The following is a 22210-nucleotide window of genomic DNA, read 5'->3' on the forward strand; positions in this document are numbered from 1 at the left end:
AACAGCTGCTTCGATAATTACTTTATTTGGTGATGGATGAATTCTTGGTTGCTTTACAGATGTTGAAATGACTTTGGCCAAACGAAATTGCATGTATGCCTGTTCATTCCTCCTCACCCCTCTCACAGTGGGTGTGGGAAATAGATAGCCCACTACAGGACAGAGGGATGGCGTGACCTGACCTTCCTGTCCAGAGGCAGCATCAGCCTTGGGTGCTTGCTCTTTGGAGACCCGCACAAAGCTGTCAAATGTGCCAATGCAGCAATACCGCCCCACAGCAGGCTCTGCTGGGGTACGAAGATCCACTCCCAAAGTGGCTCTTACTCCCTCTTCTGCTCTGCACTCTGCAGTGATAGCAGATCGCTCTTTTCCAAATGTAAACAGGAAAATGCAAAACCCAGTCTTGTGAAGGAATGGTCTCACTTCTCAAAGGGCCACTAGTCTGTAATGGGGAAAGTGCTGGAAAGCTATTTTATAGGAAAAACCACAGATGCTCCTTGTCATAGGGAGTGATCCGATGGCATTCACTGAAAAAGCAAACGGGCAGCTCTCTTTTGTATTTGGAGGGATTCCTCATAAATTCTGGGCATGTACTTTGGAATCTAACCTTAAAGAGCTACCCTGGCAGCTTTCAAGGACCACAATGATCCCAAAGAAAATGGGGAGGTAGCTGATAAAAAAAAAACTTAACTGAGAGCAACTATAAGAGAGAGAGAGATGGGCCAGGAAGAGAAGAGTTGGAGAATCCAAGATAAATCAGTCAAGGCGTGTAGGGAAGTTTAAGAACAGTGTGAAAGTTCTCTTACAGCTTATGACCAGAATAAGGTATTACACACCCCTGGTGAAAAGTCTAGGAGAACTGATGCAGCTGGAGAGAACCTGCTCAGGTGTGAGGCTGAGCAGGTGATGCACGGGCTGAGGGACCATGACAGCAATGGCAGGACCTTCAGCAAGCTGGTGTATGGCGTGCAGCTCCTAAGAGAAGCTTCTAGAGAAGCTTCATGTTTCAGAGGTAAGGGATTCCACCAGCAAAATGCAATGACCTGCTTCTCCTCATCCAGGAGAGAAACGTGAAGTCCCAAATTTAGGTTCAAAAAACTGTATAGCATAAGCATCAGAAGGTGAAGGGGTCCACCACACATTGTCCTTTTGAGTCAGTAGAGGGCATTGTGTCAGAGAAAGCCCCAGATTCAACTCTTTCCTTACTATGTCACCTTGGGGAGTGATCTAAACTCTCTGAGCTTTGGATTTCTCATCTGTGAAATAGGTAACAATACCAGCCCCCTGGAGAGGAAAATTATGTACTGCGAGGAAAACGTGTCGCCCAATGCCTGCCAACCAGATGGTCAGTACATGGCAGCCAGAAGCACACAGGCACCACGCTTCTCATGTCCAATCAAGGTAGATACAGAGAGTTCCCCTTTATTCCTGGTGCCACATGGAACACCCCTTGGCTTCCGACCTTGCCGTTGCTAGTTCTGCCTGGCTCCTTCATGTTGACTTAGTTTCCACTTTAGCTCTATTCCTGCAGATTGGGCCACCGATTCTGGTTGTGCAGGTAACACCCAGGGTCTGGACCACTTGTTCAACATCCACTACTACCATACAGGAGAGTGGGGGTAAGATCTGAATGGTGGAAATAAGACAGTAGCAATTCATGAGGGCGAAGTGTGAAGGGTACAACGAGATCCACATGGTCAGCAACTAGCCTGGGAAAAGGGTTGGAGTGTGGCCCAATTCTCAGACTCAAAGGGATTCAAGTGGACGTGTTTGACTTTTTGGCATCAGAAAAGTCTAGCTGTGAGTATTTACTATTTACTATTTTTTGAGTATTTACTATACTCAAGACACTGTCCCATGAAACTTATAAACATGATTTAATATAATCTTTCAATAGTTGTTATAAAAGAATTGTATAGACAAAATTTTACAAACCAGGAAATAACTAGGTCACACAGCTAGCAAGCACTGGAACTGGAATTTGGCACAGGACTTCACAGCTTATATTTTCTTAACAACTGTGCAACCATGATATTGCTCCAAAGTTAGGCTTTTCCTCAACATACATGTACATTCTCATTTTCTCTCTCTCTCTCTCGTATGTGTTTTTTTGCTATCATATTTTGTGCTTTTGTTTTTAAAAATTATATTTAGTAGCATCAGACCTTGCTAACTCTCTTAGAATTTTTGGTCGATAGTACTACCTGGTTCCAAAAATGAAATGAAGTGAAATGAAATGAAGTAAAATAAAATAAAAATCGATTGTGTTCTTAAGTTTTAATTATGCAAAAATTCTCTACAAATTCAGTAAGGTCTTGTTTGCTGGACTGTCACAGTTTTAGAAAACTGTGATTCGTTTCAAGTGACATTTTAAGTGGAACACCATCAAACCAGAGTTTATTTATTGAAGGTGAGCTAAAAACCATGTGTCTTAGTCTGTTCAGGTTTCTATAACAAAATACCGCTGACTGGGTGGCTTATAAGAACAGAAATTTCTCATAGTTCTAGAGCCTGGAAGTCCAGGATCAGGGTGTCAGCTAGGTCAGGTACCGGTGAAAGCCCTTTACCGGTTAGCAGTGACATTAGATATTCTCATCAGTCATATCAACATGGTAAATTATATCAATGTTAAAGAGTATTACAAAGTTACTTTCTTTTTCCATAGATTTTTATCTTCATTTTACTTTCCTGATATTTATTTTCTCCCCTCCCACCATCTCTTCTCCTCATGTGAAACTGTGACTTTGTATTTGCCAGTATATCATGCTCACCTCTGTCTTTTCAATTATTCTGTGTCATTTTATTTTAGGCAGATATCTTATAACCAGCATTTGTCCAGATTTTGTTTGTTCAGGCAATCTGGGAAAGATCTGGTCTCGTTTCTATTTTTGTATTTATACATTAGGCTTCAATTATACATCCTTTTGCCTTTAATTTTTCTGTCTTTGCAGTGATGATCATTTCACCTCTTTTACAGCACACACATATATTCTTTTCTGAATTCAGTTTGATCCTAGTAATTTGATTGATTGATAAGCTCAATCATCTTAAAAGCGAGGCACTTTTACTTGCTGCTGTAAAATAAATAAGTCACGGGATGTAATATACAGCATAGGGAACAGAGTCAATAATATTGTAGGGCTTCCCTGGTGGCGCAGTGGTTGACAGTCCGCCTGCCGATGCAGGGGACACGGGTTCGTGCCCTGGTCCGGGAAGACCCCACACGCTGCAGCGGCTGGGCCCGTGAGCCATGGCCGCTGAGCCTGCGCGTCCGGAGCCTGTGCTCCGCAACGGGAGAGGCCACAACAGTGAGAGGCCCAATTACCGCAAAAAAAAAAAAAAAAATAATAATAATAATATTGTAATAACTCTGTATGTGACAGTTGGCAACTAGACTTATTGTGGTGATCATTTCTTAATGTAGAAAAAATATCAAATCACTATGTTGTACACTGAAAACATATAATATTGTATGCCAATGGCAATTCAATAATAAACAAACAAACAAACAAATAAATAAAATGGCTTGCAAAAGGAATTAAGAAGGAGAAGCTGGAACCAGAGAACCTGGATTCAAATCCTAGTTTTACCACTTATGTTTTGGCCAAGTCACTTCTTCTAGTAAGGTGTTAACTGCTGCATTTGCCGAACGTGATAGTGATATTGCACTTACATAAATAGAAGAAAAGAAATTAAAAAAAAAAAGAGTGAGGCACCTTGGAAACATGTTTAGCCTGGCCTCCCTGCCTCTGGACACACTCTTCCTGAACTTGCCTTTTGTGCTGCTGTCAGTATGAAAGTGGTGATCTTAAAACGCAAATCAGGTTACTCCATTCACCTAAGTATCTATGGCAGTGGCCCCGGCCACATAAAAGATATAGTTCCAACTTCTTGGTCTGCCATTCAAGGTCCTCACTCTCTTTTCCAAGATTATCTCCTACTTTTCTCTCTCCCACACTCACGTCTGTTCCAGCCATAACCCATATTTCTTCGTGCTGTTACCCCTTCCAGAAAAGCCCTTGATCAATTCTCTTAGAAAGAGTTGATGGAGTGCAGTTAGGTGCCTGGCACTGGGCTCAGGGTAGGGCATGAAAGTGGTGAGAACAGCTGGCCAGGTGCCCTCTCTCATAGGGTTCCCGGCAAGTGAGGAAGACAGTGAAAGCTCAATGACCACAAGTAAAAGTGGCTCTGGGAACACAGAGCCGGAGCCCCCAACCTTGACTTTGATGTTCAGGGAAAAAAATGATCATACTGGGACCTGAAGGGTGAGTAGAGAGTGAGCCTGGCCTTCTTTCCCTTGTCCCCTGGTGGCTTCCTGCTCATCCTTCCAACCCTCTCTCAGGCCTCACTTCCCTCCAGGCAGAAGAAGTCACTTCCTGCTCCGTGTGCTAGCGCAGTGTTCTCTACCCTAAGATCCTTTTAGCTCTGGATTGCGTTTATTTGTCTGCCTTTCCTGTCCTAGGCTATGAGACTCTAGGAGGCCGAGTCACTTGTTTACTCTTGTATCCCTGTGCCCTGTGCACGGTGCATAGTGAGTGCCTGATGCAAGCGCAAGGGGATTCAGTTCCTGCATCCTGCCTGTCTGTGCCCAGCACCTCTCCTAGCCCTGGACCCACCCGGTGCATTCCTGAACCTCTTTCTCTGGCCAAGCTTTCCTTGGTTGCTCGACTTCCAGACTCCTCTTCTGATTCTTCTATACTTTGTCCCTAAACTGACTCTAGCATTCAGAATGCCCCTTCTCTGGTACCTGTTTGCTTCCATCCCTCAAGGGGCTTCAGGGGGGGTAACTCTTTTCATTAGCAAAACAGAGTGGCAGACAAATAGCACCTACTAAGAAGTGTTTATTGAAGGTGTTATGTGCTTTTAATAGCATGTCCTCTCCGAGATTTGGTGCCTGGGAAAGGATATTTGCTTATGAGGTGATAGAAATTTAATTTAAAAAATGAGAGCTACATATCCCAACTTGCTTCCTTATCTACATTGGCTTCCGGGAAGCCCAGATTTAGATTTAATGTTCAAGTAGATCAACTACACGTCATGTTTCTGGTAGAATTACTTCCTTCCTTCATTTGGGTGTGTTCTGATTAAAAACATTTAACATTCATTTTACTGTCAGAAAAAAATGTAATTCCGTTAAAAGAAAAATATAGGGTATAACTATATTTTCATATAGAATTATACCATATATCCTCCACCCACCCACCCATCCCCCAAGTTTATTTTAAATTGTGGTTTTATTGCAAGTTACCTCAAATATTTATTTCAAGAGTATGTTCAAATTTAAATTTTTCTCCTTTCTTCCTTTCCTTTGCTTATTATTTTCCTTTTTCATAAAACAGGCTGAATTGGTTGAAACATGCCGTATAGTTGAACTATACTAAAGATCATTCAACCACTGTGTTACCATCAAGGAAAGGAGAGGACGTGAGGGAAGGAGAGGGCATGGATGGGGGAGCAAAGGGATGGGAGGGGATTTACTTACTGAGCGATGACAATTTCCAGGCCCCTCATCCACAGGTTTCTCAAGTCATGAGATTTCCATTTTAGAATGAGGTTTGGCTTCCATTTCTTTGATTGGAGAAGTCCAACAAGCTGTCTCATGATGTCCCCTCACTTTTATTTCTAAAATCTCCCATTTCTCCTCTCTTCCTGATTTTAGGTAACAGCCTTGTTATCTGCTTACTCACCCATTCCAGAAACTCAGGAGTCATTGGCATTCTTCTCTCTCCTTCACTAAAAAGGCAGCTAACTCTGCTGTTTAATGGCTTTACTCTCCTCCCCTTTCCCATCGTTTATACCAAAGTCTGGCTCAAATGGTTCTTGCTTGGGACTACGTCGATCACCTTCTTGCTAATATCTCTTCTTTCCATTTCTCCCACACTGATCTTTCCCCCACATGGGTATTTTGTCTTTGTGATATTTCTGAATGGCAAATCTGACAACATCACTCCTCTGACTACACTCTTTTGCCCTCAAGTAAAATCCCTGGCCACCCATCTCAGGATTTTCATGATTTGTGCCTCTTACATCCTCTGCAGTCTTCTCTCCCTTCTCCTCTCATATCCATCCTACATACTGGCCACACTAAATGTTTTACAGATTCTGGAATAGTCACCAGTTTTCCTGCCTCCAGGCTCTGTTTGTATGTTTTGCTCTACTTGGAATGTTTATCTCTTGCGTGGCAAACAGCTTCTCTCTTTCAAGACCTAATTCAAGTTTCTACTCCTCTCTTGGTTTCCCTTACCCCACTTTCAAGCGTGTTGAGCACGACCTCCTTTCTACTACTCTATGTTGTACACAGTTATACGGTATCATTTCCACACTGTGCTGCAATTATTTGGTTTTATATTCGACTAAATTACTTGATTATAACCTTCCCGATTTTACAAATTTTATTCTTGTTGCACTCCAGTGTCTAGCTCTAAGCATGTTTTTGATTATCATAGGAATATTTTATTTCCTTTAAGCTAAAGGTTTATAGTAAGTTAAAGGTTTAAGTTAAAGATTTCATAACTAAGACAAAATTGATAAAAGGCATGTATGTCAATGGTACAACTGCTCAGTTCATTATAAAAGCAGGTAGGTAGGAAATGCTTGAGTTGCTAGTTGGAAGGTGGTTTAGAATGGATTTGCAAATAGACTCAAGAAGCATTCAGCCTTGCACTTTTTCTTCTGCAATAATCATCAGATTTTCCTGCCCTTGGTCACTTCTGTGTTTGAGAGTGCCAGTTAATTACCCTTTCCCCTATAGGTTCTGAATAAGAATAAGAGAGGAATTAAAATATCAGTGGATTAAAATTCAATGATCAGTTTTATTTCAGGTAAAGCTGAATTGGAGGATGCAGCTTAGGTTTCACGACAAAACTGGGCTCCTCCTTCAGTGCTCCCTTGGCTTTGGCTGATTTGTCCAAGCTTAGAAACCTGTGGCGACGGGAGCTGAGCTGGCTGGAAGCCCACTGGCTGGGAAAGTTGCCTTCGGCAGCCTAGGCTGAGAAGATGAGGTGGGCAAATGTGGACAGCAACCCTGCACCATATTGCCACAAAATGAAGGAATGATGTCACACTCTCAGGACCTCACCAGTCCTCAAGAGGAGGGTCTACAGGGATGAAGCAGAATGCTTTAATAGCCCTGAAAGGGTTAGTTTCTATTTAAAACACCAAAGCAGGAGCAACAGAACAGAGGAGGGTTTGCTCTTCCTAGCAAGGGTCATAGGACGATCAATCACTTAAACTCAGTGTCCCAGGACCTCAGATATCTTGGTCCAAAGAATTCCCCTGTTCATGGATGGAGTCAGGTAATTCCTAAGTAAAAAATGGTATGACTCTGTCTGCTTTCTTTTACCTAACATTTATCATTTTATCAGGATGATGGGTAGATGAATAAGCGCTCCTGACATGAAGGACATACATGTTAATATCACCAAAGCTTAATGTAAAGGAAGTATCAACTTGACACTCAGGTGTGAGTGCGCTGATGTAAAGTGTAATTGCTTGGGAATTACTGTGGGTTATAAAGGAGGTCTTTTTTTTTCTTTTTTTCCTGTAATGTCATCTCAACCCAGGACAATCTGTAATTGCACATCTGGGTAACAATAAACAGCAGATGCCTGGAGGCATCTAACACTTCTATTGAGAGTCGAGAGTGGTTTGTGCTGTAGATACTGCATCACTGGGACCTTTCTGATACCCCTTCCAGCCCTTGGAGTTCAGATCCAGATATGCCTCCAATGGAACTAACCTCAGAAAAATCCTTTGCTGGGCTCTTACCCATATTTCATTAATTCATAGTTAGATTCATCTAGTTCTGGCTTGACTGATTTCTGGTCTCTGGGTCTGCATTCTTTTCCTTTGTTCACTGTACTCCTTCAAAGTGTGATGTGTTTCATTTGGTCAGTTCCATAAATTATATAATGGTAAGGAAGAAAAAATAAAAGAGAAAGTCACCGTCAGGAGGCAACAGTGTAAAATGAATGATCGTATTATTACATAGTGGGTCTGATTTTTGTAGGTGACTTGAGGTGGTCTTCTTAGAAGGATCATTCTTTACTGATATGCAGAGCCTATGGTGACACAGCAATGGTCAGGAGTCCCCTAGGCCAGTGCTTTTCAAACTTTAATATGCACGTGCATCACCTGATTCTGCAGGGCTGGGGTGAGGTTTAAGATTCTGCATTTCTGACAAGCTCACAGGTGATGCTGACGCCTGAGCAGCAAGAACCTAAATTACCAAATCAAAACACCAGCCCCACAACTCATCACAATTAATTTTATTCCACAGCATGTTTAGGGGAATGTTATTCTCAGGAAGAGGTTTAGGATTCAAATAATTAAAAAAAAAAAAAAAAAAAAAACCTTGGAAAGTACACACCTTTATGTATCTTTTCTTTTCATTAAATATATATCTGTTTGGCAAAAAATGTTAGACTCTTTTGTACAAAAACAAAGCAAAGAAAAAAAATAACCAAAAAAACATAACCCACTCCCCCCCCCAAACCAACAACCCTGAACCCTTGCAAACTGTCAATACCTGTAATAATTACAATGATGTAAACTTGGATACTTGACCATCCTGTGGAAACCTGTGCTCAGCAGAACCACCAGGAGAAGGACCACCAAACCCTTCGATAAGCAACTGCCTCTCATCGGGGCTTTTAGATTTAGTACATTAGAGATGGAGCAAGGGGACTGGTTTCACCATTTGTGCTTTCAGCTAAGGCGCTGGAAGGGTGTGTGGCAATGAAGAGGCAGGTCTGGGCTGGGGCGGGGAGAGGAAAGCCAAGACTAGCTGGGAGGCAGGAAGGGTGGTCACAGTCACAGGGCAGACGTGAAGTGGCCATGGGACCCACGGACTGTGTCTGGAGACCCAGCCCTGGGAAGAACTAGGAAGAAGCTTCTGCTGTTGCTCTTGGGACCAGAGAGGGACAGGGCAGGCAAAGGCCGGGACACGGGAGGGAGGGGGCTTGGAAGCAGATTTCAGTTCACATGGAACTGGTGGTGTGAGCGGACTCTAGAGAGCAGGGGAACGAGGAGGTGTTTGGTCTTCTCAAGTAGCTAGACTGTTTCTTCCAGACACAGGCCTCGGGCACACCCCTGGGTCTGGCTGTAGGTTTGGGGGCGGTCTGGTGCTGCTGGCTTTCAGCCTCCAGGAGGGGAGGGCTTGCCTGCTGGGATGAAGATGGAAGGGCCCTCTGGCTCTCTTACTGGCGGTGGGTTTTGCTTTTCTCCCACCTTAGGCTGCAGCAATGGGAGGTGACCTAAAGCATCGGAGTCTAGAAACGGAATCAGGGCGGTGAGCAGGAGGCCAGGGAGGGGCAGGAAGACGCCGGGGCCAGAGGCGTTGGGGCCAAAGGAAATGTGGACCACAGCTTTCCTCTACCACAGCGGATTCCAAGGCATGGGAGCGTTTTCATTCTTCTCTCCTGTTAGCTAGCTCTTCCAGTTTTGGAGGGGGAGCTTCTGGGGCCCGGGCGCTTCAGTTACAGTCATAGACAAAGTCATAGTTGCTGGGCTCCTTGGGGATGGGTGGAGGTGCGTCGGGGATCTGAATGTTTTCCAGGTCCAGGAGGCGGAGCTTGATTTCCATGCTGAGCAGCGTGTCCAAGTCATTCCTCGTCAGGTCACTCATCATATCTTTCCCCAGCAGCGCATTCAGCCCATCTGTCCAGATACAGTACTGGTGGGAAGGGAGGTGACAGTGAGAACTACTGATGACCATAACAAGAGGAGAAACAATAGCTAACGCTTACTGATCACTCAGGATGGTCTAGGCTCTGTGCTCAGTGCTTTGCCTACATTATCATTTAACATGCACAGCATCTCTATAAAGCTGACACGTCTGGTAGCATCTCTGTTTTACAGATGAGGGAACTGAGGTGGTGAGAAATTAAGTCGTTTGGTAGTACGTGGAGTGGGTGGGATTTGAACTTACACAATCTGCTTCCAGTGCCTGCACTCTTCTGTGCCCATGATGCCTCCCTGTGGCGCAGCAGGAGGGTTTGGGTTTTCGTGCCTGTGCAACATAATATCTCTAACATCCCACCAGTGAGTCAATGAGTTTAAGGTATTGGTAGAATATATCCCAACACTCCTGGACTCAACATCAGGTAAAGCTTGCTTCTTTCCTCACTCCAAGTATGGTTCCCAGTCTAATAGCTAATCTCTGCCTATCCTGTCTGATTCCCAGCACTCACGATGATAGCCCAATGGTAGTCCCACCTTTGCATTTCTTAGCAAAAGGTCTAGGAAATATCTGAGTGCTGCCCAATGTCTGGTGGGCAAAGTGGCTAAAATTATTGGGTGATCTTAACGGAAGGTGGCTTGGCTGCCGGTCTAGGGACCCCTTCTGCCTGGGTCTCCAGGTTCCAAGGTTTTTCTCCTCCAGGTCTCTGGAGCCTGGTCCCTGGGCACATCCCCTGTTTTGGAAAGCACTCCACAGTACCCAACCAAGAGTTTGGTTCTTCCCCTCTCATTAAAATTAATCGTGTCCTTTGCCTCTCCAGTAGACTAGGAACTGTGCTCCGTTTATCTGAGGACCTGCCTTGCTTTTGTCAGTTTCCCTCCAGAGGCTGAAACCCTGCCCTGCCCTGGTATTAGAGCCATGATACCTGGTGGAAGAACTAGCCCCTGCTGCCCGCATCTCAGAAACATGCCTGCATTCTGGATGTTCTGTTTGCTCACCTTTTAGGATGTCCTAGTCCTATGTCGGACCTCTTTGAGAGCAATTTCTCTGCTTTTTCTGTGGGACTGGTCTTCCTTCTAGAACATGCTCTAGATTCCCCCCTCTCTTGCCCTCACTGGGTCAAGCTGCAATTCCAGACCCTACTTAGCTTGTCCTTTGCACTGTGGTTACCTGGGCTATGTTCCAAAATACGATAGCAGATCTCAACGTAAAAGTACTACGAGATGGCAAGCACTACACAAATCTTAAGTCATAGTGAGGTGATAGACATCTACCACGACGCACATTCGAGGCACCGCTTTTTAAGCCAAGGAGGTATACCACGGGTGTATTACGAGGCCCGTGTCTGAGTAGCGCGGCCCTGAACTGTAGAGCTTTGGTTCTGCCTTGGCTACGGGATCTCAGCCAAAGCATTTAACCTATCTAAACATCAGTTGAGTGCTAAAGGATTTCTGGAAGTATTAGTGTCCTTAGATAGATTCTGAACACATCGAAACATTCGTTTCCTCATAAATAACGTTAATAAAAATAGATACCCAGGTCCTACCCTGCAGATCCTGATCTTATGGATCTTGGGTCAGGAAATTTTATTTGGAAAAGCTTCTAGCTAATTCTGATGTACCTCCAGATATGGGCACCACTGAACCCCATGCTCTTTAAGGCCCCTTTCAGCTCCGGCACTGTTTCACTGTAAATCCCTACGTGGGGGGATTACCGCTTTCTGTACACAGCTTTCCCAGTCCTGGCTAGCTTCCTAGTACAGATTAATTTAACCCACAGGAACACTTCTGTGGTGCTTTTCTTTCGAGAAGCAGCAAGTACAGAAAATTTTATTAAAAAATACATCAACCAATAAATAAGAACTCTGTAGTACTGAATCTGAGTTGGAAGTATCAATACGAACTTACAGTGTATTTTATCTTTAAAAAAACATAACTCCAAGCTCTGTCTACAAAAAACCTGAAAATAATGACCAACGCAGTAGTTGGCACATGAGGCACACCTCATGTCCAGATTCTGGTCGCTAAATACCAAAAGGAGCCAAAGCGCCACAGAGAAAAGGTAGGACATGTACAAGACGAACCTGGAATATCCTGTCATGCCAGAACGCCTGAAAGCTGCCAAAGACATCTGTCCATAGAACTCAGAAGCTAACCAGAAGGTGTTCCTTCTTTCTCTAGATAATTTGGACACTGATAATGACAATAACTGCAACCTATTGATATACAAATACGTTAAATCCATAACTTCATAATGATACCCAAACACCAAAAATCCTTCACTGGCCTCCTTTGAAGATGCTCATGATTTTGAAAACTGGTCCAGAGAATCAAGCATTATCCTGCCTATCATATGTACACTGTTTAACCTCAGGGTAACCAAAGAGTTGATGAGGCCAGTTTGTCTTTATGTAACTACAATAGAATTGGAATATCAACCTTTTCCGAAGTCTAATAGATCCAAGGATCTAGGCGATAATCATCAACGGCTGCAAACATTTCCAAAAGAGAGACAACCAGACATCATGGAAGAATACAACACTACTGCTGCTTAAAGTAGAGCCTGAGTCTGATGAATCGTCTAACTATCGTTTAATAGGAAATACAGGATGCAGAAAAACACGTGAAATGATAGAGCAGGTTATGGTAGGCAGAATAGTACCCTCCTTTGAAATAAGACCATGTCCTAATCCCTGGAACCCGTGAGTATGTGAGGTTACATGGTGAAGGGAATTAAGACTGCTAACCATCTGATCTTAAAACAGGGATTTTTATCTGGGATTATCTAGGTGGGCCCAATGTAATCACAAAGGTCCTTAAAAGTGGAAGAGGGAAACAGAACAGGAGTGAGAGAGAGGGAGATTTGAGTATGGAAGAGGCGGTCAGAATGATGCGGTGTGAGGACTTAACCCGCCGTTACTGAGACGGATGGAGGTGAGGAAGGGGTGAGGAAATGGATTATCCCCTAGTCCAGAAAGGAGTTCAGCTCTGTCGATACCTTGAGTTTAGCCCAGAAAAACCTGCATCCGACTTCTGATCTCCAGAATTGTAAGATAATACATTTATGTTGCTTTAAGCCACTAAATTTGTGGTAATTTGTTACAGCAGCCAAGGAAACTAATATACAGAATTAAAATCAGCAAAATCTAGACTATTGACTATGCTACCAAACAGATGAGCTGGTTTTTTCAATGAATAAATTGCAAGGAAAAAAAACACATGCACATGTTCATGAGAGAAGGAGAGAGGAACCTGTAGATTCAAGGAAACTGAAGAAACACGTGAACCAATTGTTATGTATGGATCTTAATTGGATTCTGATCTGAACAAAGTATAAAAGAAAAAAAGAAAACCAGAAATGAGACAGTTGGAGAAATCTGAAAACGGACTGCAAATCGTGGTATTAAAACGTTATAAAATTGGGTGTGATCATGGTATGATAGTTATGTTTCCAAGTGGACTCTTTATTACTTAGAGATGCACATGGGAATATTTACAAATAAAATGATATGATATCTGGATGAGCTTCGAAAATAATCTGGGGTGTTGTGGCAGCTGGGTGTGAGTGAGGGTATAGGTGAAACCTAATTGGCCATGAGCTGATAATTGCTGAAGCTGGGGATGGGCACTGACAGGAAGTCATGGGTCCAGGTCCTGCTTTCCTCCTTCCAAGCTACACAGTGCAGGGGCCAAAGAGAAAGTGTTTCTGGAACAAGACCCCCATGGTTTAAATCCAAGCTCTATCACTTACTGCTTGTTTCGTCTTGGACAAGTTTCTTAACCTCTCTGTGCCTCATTTCCCTTTTTTATAAAATGGGAGTAAGGTTAGTTTGTTCCTTAAGAGTTACAGAATGAGGATTAAGAGAGGTGAAGCACATAAAGCATTGAATGGTCCCTGGTGCAGAGTATTCCAGTTATAATTACTATTATCAGTACTATTGTCGAGTTATTCAATTTTGGGAGGCCTCTCTCTCCCCCTTTGATAAACAAGGATATCTGTGACAGAACTTTCCATTTTATGGAGCGATTATGCAAATAAAATGAGGTAATAGATACGGAAGTGGTCTGAAGAATACTTTTAATTTACACAAGTGTATGGCATTTTTCTCCTCACTACGTCGGTAAAAAATGGCAGATATGAATAAAAATGTGGCAGTCCCAGAACATTTATCCTTATCTGGAATTAATGTATACTGGGAAAAACAGCGTTGTATAGATTTAAATAGCATCTGCAGCTCTACCATTTGAAGTAGTTTCCTATACATCCGTATATATCTTCAATACGGTGGCCTGTGTACAACCACAATTTTATTTAAAAAGAGAAATGGTAGGACAAAGTGTGTATTTTCAGGAAGATGAAGACAAAGTCATCCCCTTCTGTGAACGAAATGTCAAGTAACACAGAATTATATTTAAGTGCCGCTCTAAATGCAGGATTTGCATATAATCTTTCTTCTCTCGTTGGGATGTACGATTTTATTCAAAAGCTTCAAACCAGTGAAAACCAAATACAGAATAACTTCTAAATGAGCTAAGTCTCCCAGGGGAAATGGGGAGCAAAATTCAAATTCTATTAAAATGTTCCTTCCTTTCTAAAAGCTTTCTATGTAACCACATGCACAACAAAAATTTGAATGGTATCATCTAAAAATAAGAGTTTCAAGCATGATGTTGGGTTCTAGTTTACAAGAGAAAAAGTTAAATCAACCAGAGCTGCTACTTCATCTTACAAATGCATTTTCCTGGATTTATGCTAAATATGTTAAATATAGCTGACAGCATGATTCAAGAAGAGAAACAAATTATACATATAACAAGATGTCAAAAGGAATAAAAGCATCTCAAAAATAAAATTCCAACAGCAGAGACAGCCCTAAACCTCTTAAAATAACTTACAGAAACATGGTAAAAAACCTACTTCATCAAATGTTTCAAAGAATAGAAATAAGTTTATCATGGGAAAATTCTGGCCCAAAGCTAAATATTCAAGGAAAACCAAAGCTATAAGCCAGGGCTGATACTTCCTCTGGGTTAACGATTATGCCCTTACTGAGTATGAAGCATGTGTACATTCTTCTTCTTTACCATAAACTCTTTATTTTTTAAGTTTTTGTTTATTTATTTATTTTTTGGCCACGCCACGTGGCATGTGGGATCTTAGTTCCCCAACCAGGGATCGAACCCACGCCCACTGCAGTGGAAGCACGGAGTCTTCACCACTGGACTGCCAGGGAAGTCCTTACCATAAACTCCTGATCAAGCTAAGAAGAAGTTGAATCCGTTACAACCTGCAGTTTTTCGAGAGGTTTCCGTTCTATTCCAAGTCAACAAGATGTACCTTCGTTCATGATTTTTCTCAGGTAGACATTTTTAAAAAATGAAATTTCTTTCTTCCCAATATTTTTTACCTGCTTGTTTTTCTTGAGAAAATATGACGTTCTCTCATAAATTAACCCCACTGAGACCCTTACCTCATGCTTGTCAGGAGCTATGAAGTTCAGCTGGCAGTTTGAGTCATACAGGATCGAGAAAGCGAGTTCAAGCACCTCCTAAGAGAGATTAGAGAAAACACCACATTGAGGAAAGTTGACACATTTGTTCTGTAGTCACAAATGGCTGCAGATTGAACATGGAATAGTGCCTACAGTGTGTCCAGGCAAGAGGAGCAGCCGTGAGGCTGACGGGAGGAAGGAGCATGTTTTTCAAGGTTCACAGCACATTTCCTTCTCTCTGTTCAGGGGGAGTCTGCGTGAACCATCTCATTTAATTCTCAAGACAGCGCATGGAGCAAATGTTATCATTCCCCTTTTGTGCAAAGGAGCTCAGAGAGGTTAAGTGAGTTGTCCAAGGCCACATATCCTCAAAGCTGTGCTACTCTCCTATCTTCAGCATCTCCCTCCCAGGGAGACCATGAAAAACAGTAAACTCCTTCCCAATCAGCAGCATTATGGGCTGCTCTATCTTCTATCATTTCCAAACAGACAGGTGTCCATAGGCGTATAAACTTGCTAAAACATGAAAGCTACGTAGGAGGTAATGAGGCTTCTGGATGAACCCATTATCTGTAGGTAACACGTCTGCCCTTTGACCTCTGAACTACTGTAGAGCAAAGGCTACACAAAATCTAGTTTTATCCTATAGTGGCTGCAGGGTATAAAGGAGAACATGGGCCCAAGTGGCAGAATAGCTGGGGTTCATTCATTGGTGAGTGTTCGTTCGAATGTCTGGGTTCATTCATAATACAGACTATGAGACAGACCCCCAGGACCAAGGACTAAGTGACATTGTCATTTCATTGTAGCTGAATGACCTTGGCTGAGACACTCAGTGTCATGCCTAATATGTATGTTAATATATGCTTCTCAAATTGTATGTACTGTGCAATATTGGATACTATGATTTTTCTATTGGACTGACAGCAGGGTACAACCTATGGAAGATGAGAGTCATCGCACATCTCAACACCCTAACAACTCCTAATTTGGAGGGAAGGGCCAAATGAGTCCACCTCGGTGCTCTGCATCACTGTAACACACGTGCTAACCTTCCTTCTCTGTGTCTATTAGGCACCACTGATGACTGCCCCTTTCCCTTGTGCTATGATCTGGGAACTGGGCTCTCAGTAACTACCCACAGGTGTTCTTTCTTGGGGAGGTAGATCTCTCCACATCATTCTCTACCTCAACATTTGTCAGAGGATTTGCCTTTGGCCAGTAAGTCACAGCAAGAATGCCCCCAGAAAGAAGGCAGCAGGCAGAAAGATGAGGTCAATGCCTTCAGATTTCAGATGAGAAAGAATTCTTCCAAGTGAACTCCAAAGGCCCAGCATTAGCTGGATGCCTCTCCTGACACAGCAAACCATCAGGCTATTTGTGGCTCTCATGGATTTTATCTGTGTCTGGCTCACCTCTAGCTGTCCCATCATTAAGGGAAAACAGCTCTTGTTCTGAGCCCAGACCTACCAGTGTCTCATACTCTTAGGGCATCCTCGCCCTACCAGAAATAGAAACAAGTGAAGGAAAGAATGCTGAGTCATAGAATGGGATCTGTTCTGCAAAACTACCCCCCTCTGCATTTTTCATTTTTTTAAAAATTTATTTTTGGTTGTGTTGGGTCTTCGTTGCTGCGCGTGGGCTTTCTCTAGTTGCGGCGAGCCGGGGCTACTCTTCGTTGCGGTGTGCGGCTTCTCATTGCAGTGGCTTCTCTTGTTGCGGAGCACAGGCTCTAGGCACGTGGGCTTCACTAGTTGTGGCACACAGGCTCAGTAGTTGCGGCTTGTGGGCTCTAGAGCATAGGCTCAGGAGTGTGGCGCAGGGGCTTAGTTGCTCCGCGGCATGTGGGATCTTCCCAGACCAGGGATCGAACCCGTGTCCCCTGCTTTGGCAGGCGGATTCTTAACCCCTGCACTACCAGGGAAGTTCCTGTATTTTTCATTTTTTTCTTCCTTAGGATTCCATTCAAGCCTGCCCAGTTAAGATCAATAATATTAAAAAAGAGTTCGCCAAAACAAACAAACAAAAACAATTTTCACATAAGTTTGGCATCTCTTTTGGGTCTTTTAGTTTATAATGAAAATGGTCATGGGCCCTAGTAGTGGTACCATAATTGGTGTCATCCTTTTAAAAAAGTCAGTAAAGCAATCCATATCAAGAACGAGGGGTCCCACTCCCGGGGTTATTCCTAAAGAAAATTCAAAAGGAAGCAAAAGCTGTATATATCATTACCTGTAAGAACATAATATGAGAAACTAAATAAATGTCCTCCCTTCCTTGGGTAAACCATCAAAAAAATCACAAATTAGCAACCCAGAGAAATACATGCAGTCAGGCGTTCAGTATAATTATGAAAATCTGATCTTAAGTGAAAAAAAGCAAGAGAAATGAACACTATATACATACAAATCTCAATTATGAACAATGTCTTCCTGTGGTTGGAAACTGGAAGCAAACTGTGAAATGAAAATAATTATGTTAAGGTGCTAGGATCACAGGTGATTATTTTCTTTTAAAAAACTGAAAACATTTTTTCAACAAAATGTTAAGCTCTAATCTCATAAATTCATAAAGATTGTTCTTAGATGAGAAACACTGATATAGATGACGATTTCTTTACTAATCTTAGTGTCATTCATTAGGAAAAGTCTTTGACTCATACTTGAGAGACTGGAGAGAAAGGAGAGGACAGGCTTTGCTTTTGGACACCCAGTCAGTACATTACAGCAGCACCACGTGACCTTCGGAGGTCAACAGGAAAACATGAATCTGACAATGGATTTCCGGCTGACGTTGGACCATGACTGCCACTTTGCTTAGGGCAGGCGCATGGCTAACCCATCCCCTTGCTTACGACAGCAGGTGTGAGCATCACTGGAGCCCAGACGTGGCCTCTTGACTAGGTGCTGAAGTCACTTGAGACCAGAGTGTCAGCGTGGTTGTCCTTTGTGACACTTTCTCTTCTGCAGGGCAGGGAGGGAGCAGGAAGAAAAAGGAGGGGGCCTCAAACTTTGGGTTTTGCCCTTCTAAGGCATTTACCAGTGAAGATGTGAATGAGCGGAGCTGTCATGACCTAGATTTCTGATAAACATAGGGAGTAAATAGGAAATTCGTGAGAATATCATTCCCCACTTTAATTTCACCAAAGCTGCCTGGGAGGGGTTGGAGGATTTACTTCTCTGACCCGCATGCCTGCGTTAAAAGTTGCTATCACTTATAATGAGTTTTACTGACGTCCCTGGCCGGCTGTCATTGAGGCATCAGCAGAGGTCAGCTCTCCAGCCCTTTGAGCAAGCAGACCGAGGAGCTGGGAGCGGTGGCCTCTCAGGCTAACACTCCAGAAGCTGCCACCTGTCCAAACTGTCTGTGAGGGAGAGAGATGCCAGGAGATGGTGGAGTAAGCAGTCATGGATCTGGGGCAGTGTCCCCCTCAGGGGCTCCCTGTCACACACCACAACACTTTCTTAGACATCTGATGCTCTGGGGCTTTGCTACTCACTACTTAAGGTCTTTTATTCCCTCTGGATTTAAGTCAGTGGAAAATCATGTCCAGGAGCAGCTTATTTCCATCCTCTGTTCCACTAATGCACATCTCCCACCTCACCATGTGGAGGAAGGCCTGGGATAAGTGAGTTCTGGGGTTAGAGGATACGGGAGGAACTGATCCTATGGTCTCTGACCCCATATTCAACCCTCTAGCCCTGGGACTAGAGACAAGGCATGTGGGGTCAGGGGATGCTCAGAGAAATTCAGGGCATGATGGTGCCTTGGTTTGGGGATTGCCATCTTCCAGGGGTCAGATGATGGGTTGACTGAATACGAGAGTAGAGTTTTAGACAACATATTTTCGGTGTATAGCATTGGCCGCCATTCCTTACGTTGCTTTGGGTGACTTGCCTCATTTGGCCATCTCGCCTGGCATTCACTTTAATTATGTTGGCTCTCCACCATCTATCTACGTTATCTTGAGGTCAAAGAATTTTGATTAAAGGTGTAGGATATAACTTGGCATGTGTGTGTGCTAAATATAAGCAGAGAACTAGATATCATAGCTATGAAGCATTGTTGCTCACCTGTATATCCATGAGTTTGAGTTTACATTTTAGAAGGCAAACTCAGTCATTCATATCGTGAATAATAAGATAGGATCTTGCCTTCCATAAGCAGCTATAATGTTCTGGTCCCCAGCTATCTTAGCATGATCAGCCAATAGTTCTCTAACCCATTTTCTTCTCTCTGTCCCCACCAATCCTGTACTCTGAATTGAATGTTTCTCCATCAGAGGATGCACTTTTACATGTCAAAAGGCCCCACGTGCCTTTTCACATATTGTTTCCTCCTCCTAGAAAGTCTTCCCCTCACTTCTCCTTTTCAAAAGCCAGCTCAGACATCATTTCCTCCACAAGCTTTCTCAAGTCTCCCAGGCTCTCCTGGTATTTAAATTTACTGGGGCAGAGGCAACATTGGATTGTCATTTCACGTTGATACTTAAGTCTTATATCTGTTAGACACCCAAGGACAGGCGCCAGGTCGTATACCGAATCTTTGGATTCCCAGCACCCAGCACAGGCCTGGTATAAAGAAGATACTCTATACATTATGAGTATGAATGGTGAACGAAATAAATCTGAATAAAAGGCTTTTTGGTTATGACCAGGCTTTTCAAGCTGAGGCTAGAACCTCAGCTTCTAGTATAATCTGCTTCTTATTTCAGGTACATGAACTCATACTGGAAAAATAAAAGCTGGGCTCTGGACATGGTGAGATTCAAGCTTCTTTCATGTCAAATATATTCCTATCCCTTTCACTGAGATCTGGTCACATCTTCCCTCTGGGGATTACATGTTAACTGTTTAACTCTTAAGGCCCAAATCAGTGGGATAAGTACCAGGAATGCCCACTTTCAAAGATACGGCGACAAATCAACTTTATTTTATGAACCACAGAGTTTAAATTTAGAATCCTTAATCCTCGAAAGTCAAATTCTTCCAATTGAATTTGCATTCACCCATGATAATTCTTTTCAAGTGTTAGACATTTCCTAAGTGTTAGACATTTCCTAATCTCTCTGTGAAGAAGCCAACACTTCTTGTGTCCACAGAAATTTGTCTGTTGCACCAAGCTCTTTTAAATACATTGGACTCTAAGCTCCAGGAGGACAGGGCCATGTCTGCCTGTTCGTCACTCTGTGCCCAGGGTCTATCCTATCTCAGGTGCTCTAATGCGCACTGAGTGAATGACTCTATGAGCAAGCCTTAGACCATGACTGGCATGCCAGATGTTGAATGAGTGAGAAGTACTATCAGTTACCAACATCTTGCTATTAACAAGTGTCTGCCTTAAAGATGCTAATGTCCCAGTTTGCCCTGTTCAGTAATTAAGCTAATGGAAAGTCCTGTGGCACAAAATGTCAGAACCTACTCTCTAGCTGGAAAAGCTGAAGAGCCAGCAACACGCCTTGGGTGCTGCCCACTGCCGAGCACTGACAGACCTCCTGTGGACAGATTTTGGCCAACTCTCCTTTTAAGCTGCAGGTCTCCCCTCTCCTGTCCAGAAGTCCCAGACGTAGGGAGGAGCAGGCCTCTGGAGCACTGGGGAAGGGGTGTGGGTGTGGATGGATTGAGGAAATAAATTATTAGAACTGTGGGTTTCCTTTCTGCCTTTTGACGTTTTACCTGATGAACCAGATGTATGAATGCTATTAACATTACAAGACAAACAATTTTCATATGCATACAAATGAAAGAGCCAGGCTGGTAGAGATACCGCTGTTTCTCTCAGCCCTCAAGGCAGCCTAGAAAAGCTGGGAGTGGCTGGAATATCTCTGTCAGTGAATCCCAGGAAGTAGCCTCCATTTGAAGTCTTATTTATGTGTTTATAGCAGTGTGCCCCATTATCCATCCATCCATCCATCTGTCCACCCACCTGTCCAATTTTCTATGTGTCATTTACAAGGTTTTTTTTAAAGTTTGGAAATGTCATTTACTCAGTTTGTTTTGTTGATCTCCTCTAAGGGGAGAGGAATCTCCTACAAGAAGGCCAAAACTACCCACACATATCCTAGGCTCAAATGAGAACATCATCTCTACACCTGTTTTGATATTGGTAACTTGTATCTTCTTTCATTTTCTCTTGGTTAGTCAGGCTAGAAATTTATCAATTTTATTTATGTTTTCCAAGGACCAAGTTTTTTTTTTTTTTTTTTGTGGTACGCAGGCCTCTCACTGTTGTGGCCTCTCCCGCTGTGGAGCACAGGCTCCGGACGCGCAGGCTGAGCGGCCATGGCTCACGGGACCAGCCGCTCCGCGGCACGTGGGATCTTCCCGGACCGGGGCACGAACCCGTGTCCCCTGCATCGGCAGGTGGACTCTCACCCACTGCGCCACCAGGGAAGCCCAAGGACCAAGTTTTGATTTTGTTGATTTTCTCTACTGTTTTCTTATTTTCAATTTCATTCATCTCTAATATTTACTATTTCTTTTCTTCTGCTTGCTTTAGGCTTAAATTGGTCTTTTTTCTCTAGTTTCCTAAGGTGGAAACTTTTATTGATTTTAGATCCTTCCTCTTTTCTAATATATGCATTTAATGGTATAAATTTCCCTCTACGCACGGCTTTCACTAAAACCCATACATTTTGATAAGTTATATTTTCATTCTACTTACTTTAAAACATTTTGTAATTTCTCTTTAGACTTCTTTAAACTATGGGTTATTTGACAGTGTGTTTTCAATTTCCAAACATTCGGGGGATTTTCTATCTATCTTTCTGTTCTTTATTACTAGTCTAATTCCATTGTGAAGTAAAACATACTTTGTGTGATTGCTCTTCTTTTAAATTTGTTAAGATGTATTTTATGGCCCAGAATGTGGTCTATCCTGGTGAATGCTTCTTGTAAGGTTGAGAAAAATGTGTATTCTGTTGTTGGGTGGATTTGTTAATTGGACGTAGTTGACTGATGGTGCTGTTCAAGTAATCAATATCCTTATTGATTTTCTTTCCACTTGATGTATCAATTACTGACAGAAGGGTACCAAAATCT

General features: G+C 42.9%; 1 protein-coding gene across 9 annotated transcripts in view; it reads right to left on the reverse strand.

Annotated features, from left to right (window-relative positions):
* Nucleotides 1–8252: 8252 nt before the first annotated feature.
* ELMO1 (engulfment and cell motility 1) overlaps nucleotides 8253–22210 on the reverse strand; it is a 550854-nt gene continuing 536896 nt past the window's right edge. For all 9 annotated transcript variants that reach the window (XM_073809835.1, XM_073809833.1, XM_033863159.2 and 6 more), the window contains 2 exons: nucleotides 15150–15227; nucleotides 8253–9673 (listed from right to left, as the gene is read on the reverse strand). In XM_073809835.1, coding sequence (XP_073665936.1) covers nucleotides 9473–9673; nucleotides 15150–15227 — 279 coding nt within the window. In that variant the 3' untranslated portion in view covers nucleotides 8253–9472. The remainder of the gene's footprint in view (nucleotides 9674–15149; nucleotides 15228–22210) is intronic.

This window comes from Tursiops truncatus, chromosome 9 (genome assembly GCF_011762595.2).
Source record: "Tursiops truncatus isolate mTurTru1 chromosome 9, mTurTru1.mat.Y, whole genome shotgun sequence".
Lineage (NCBI taxonomy): Eukaryota > Metazoa > Chordata > Mammalia > Artiodactyla > Delphinidae > Tursiops > Tursiops truncatus.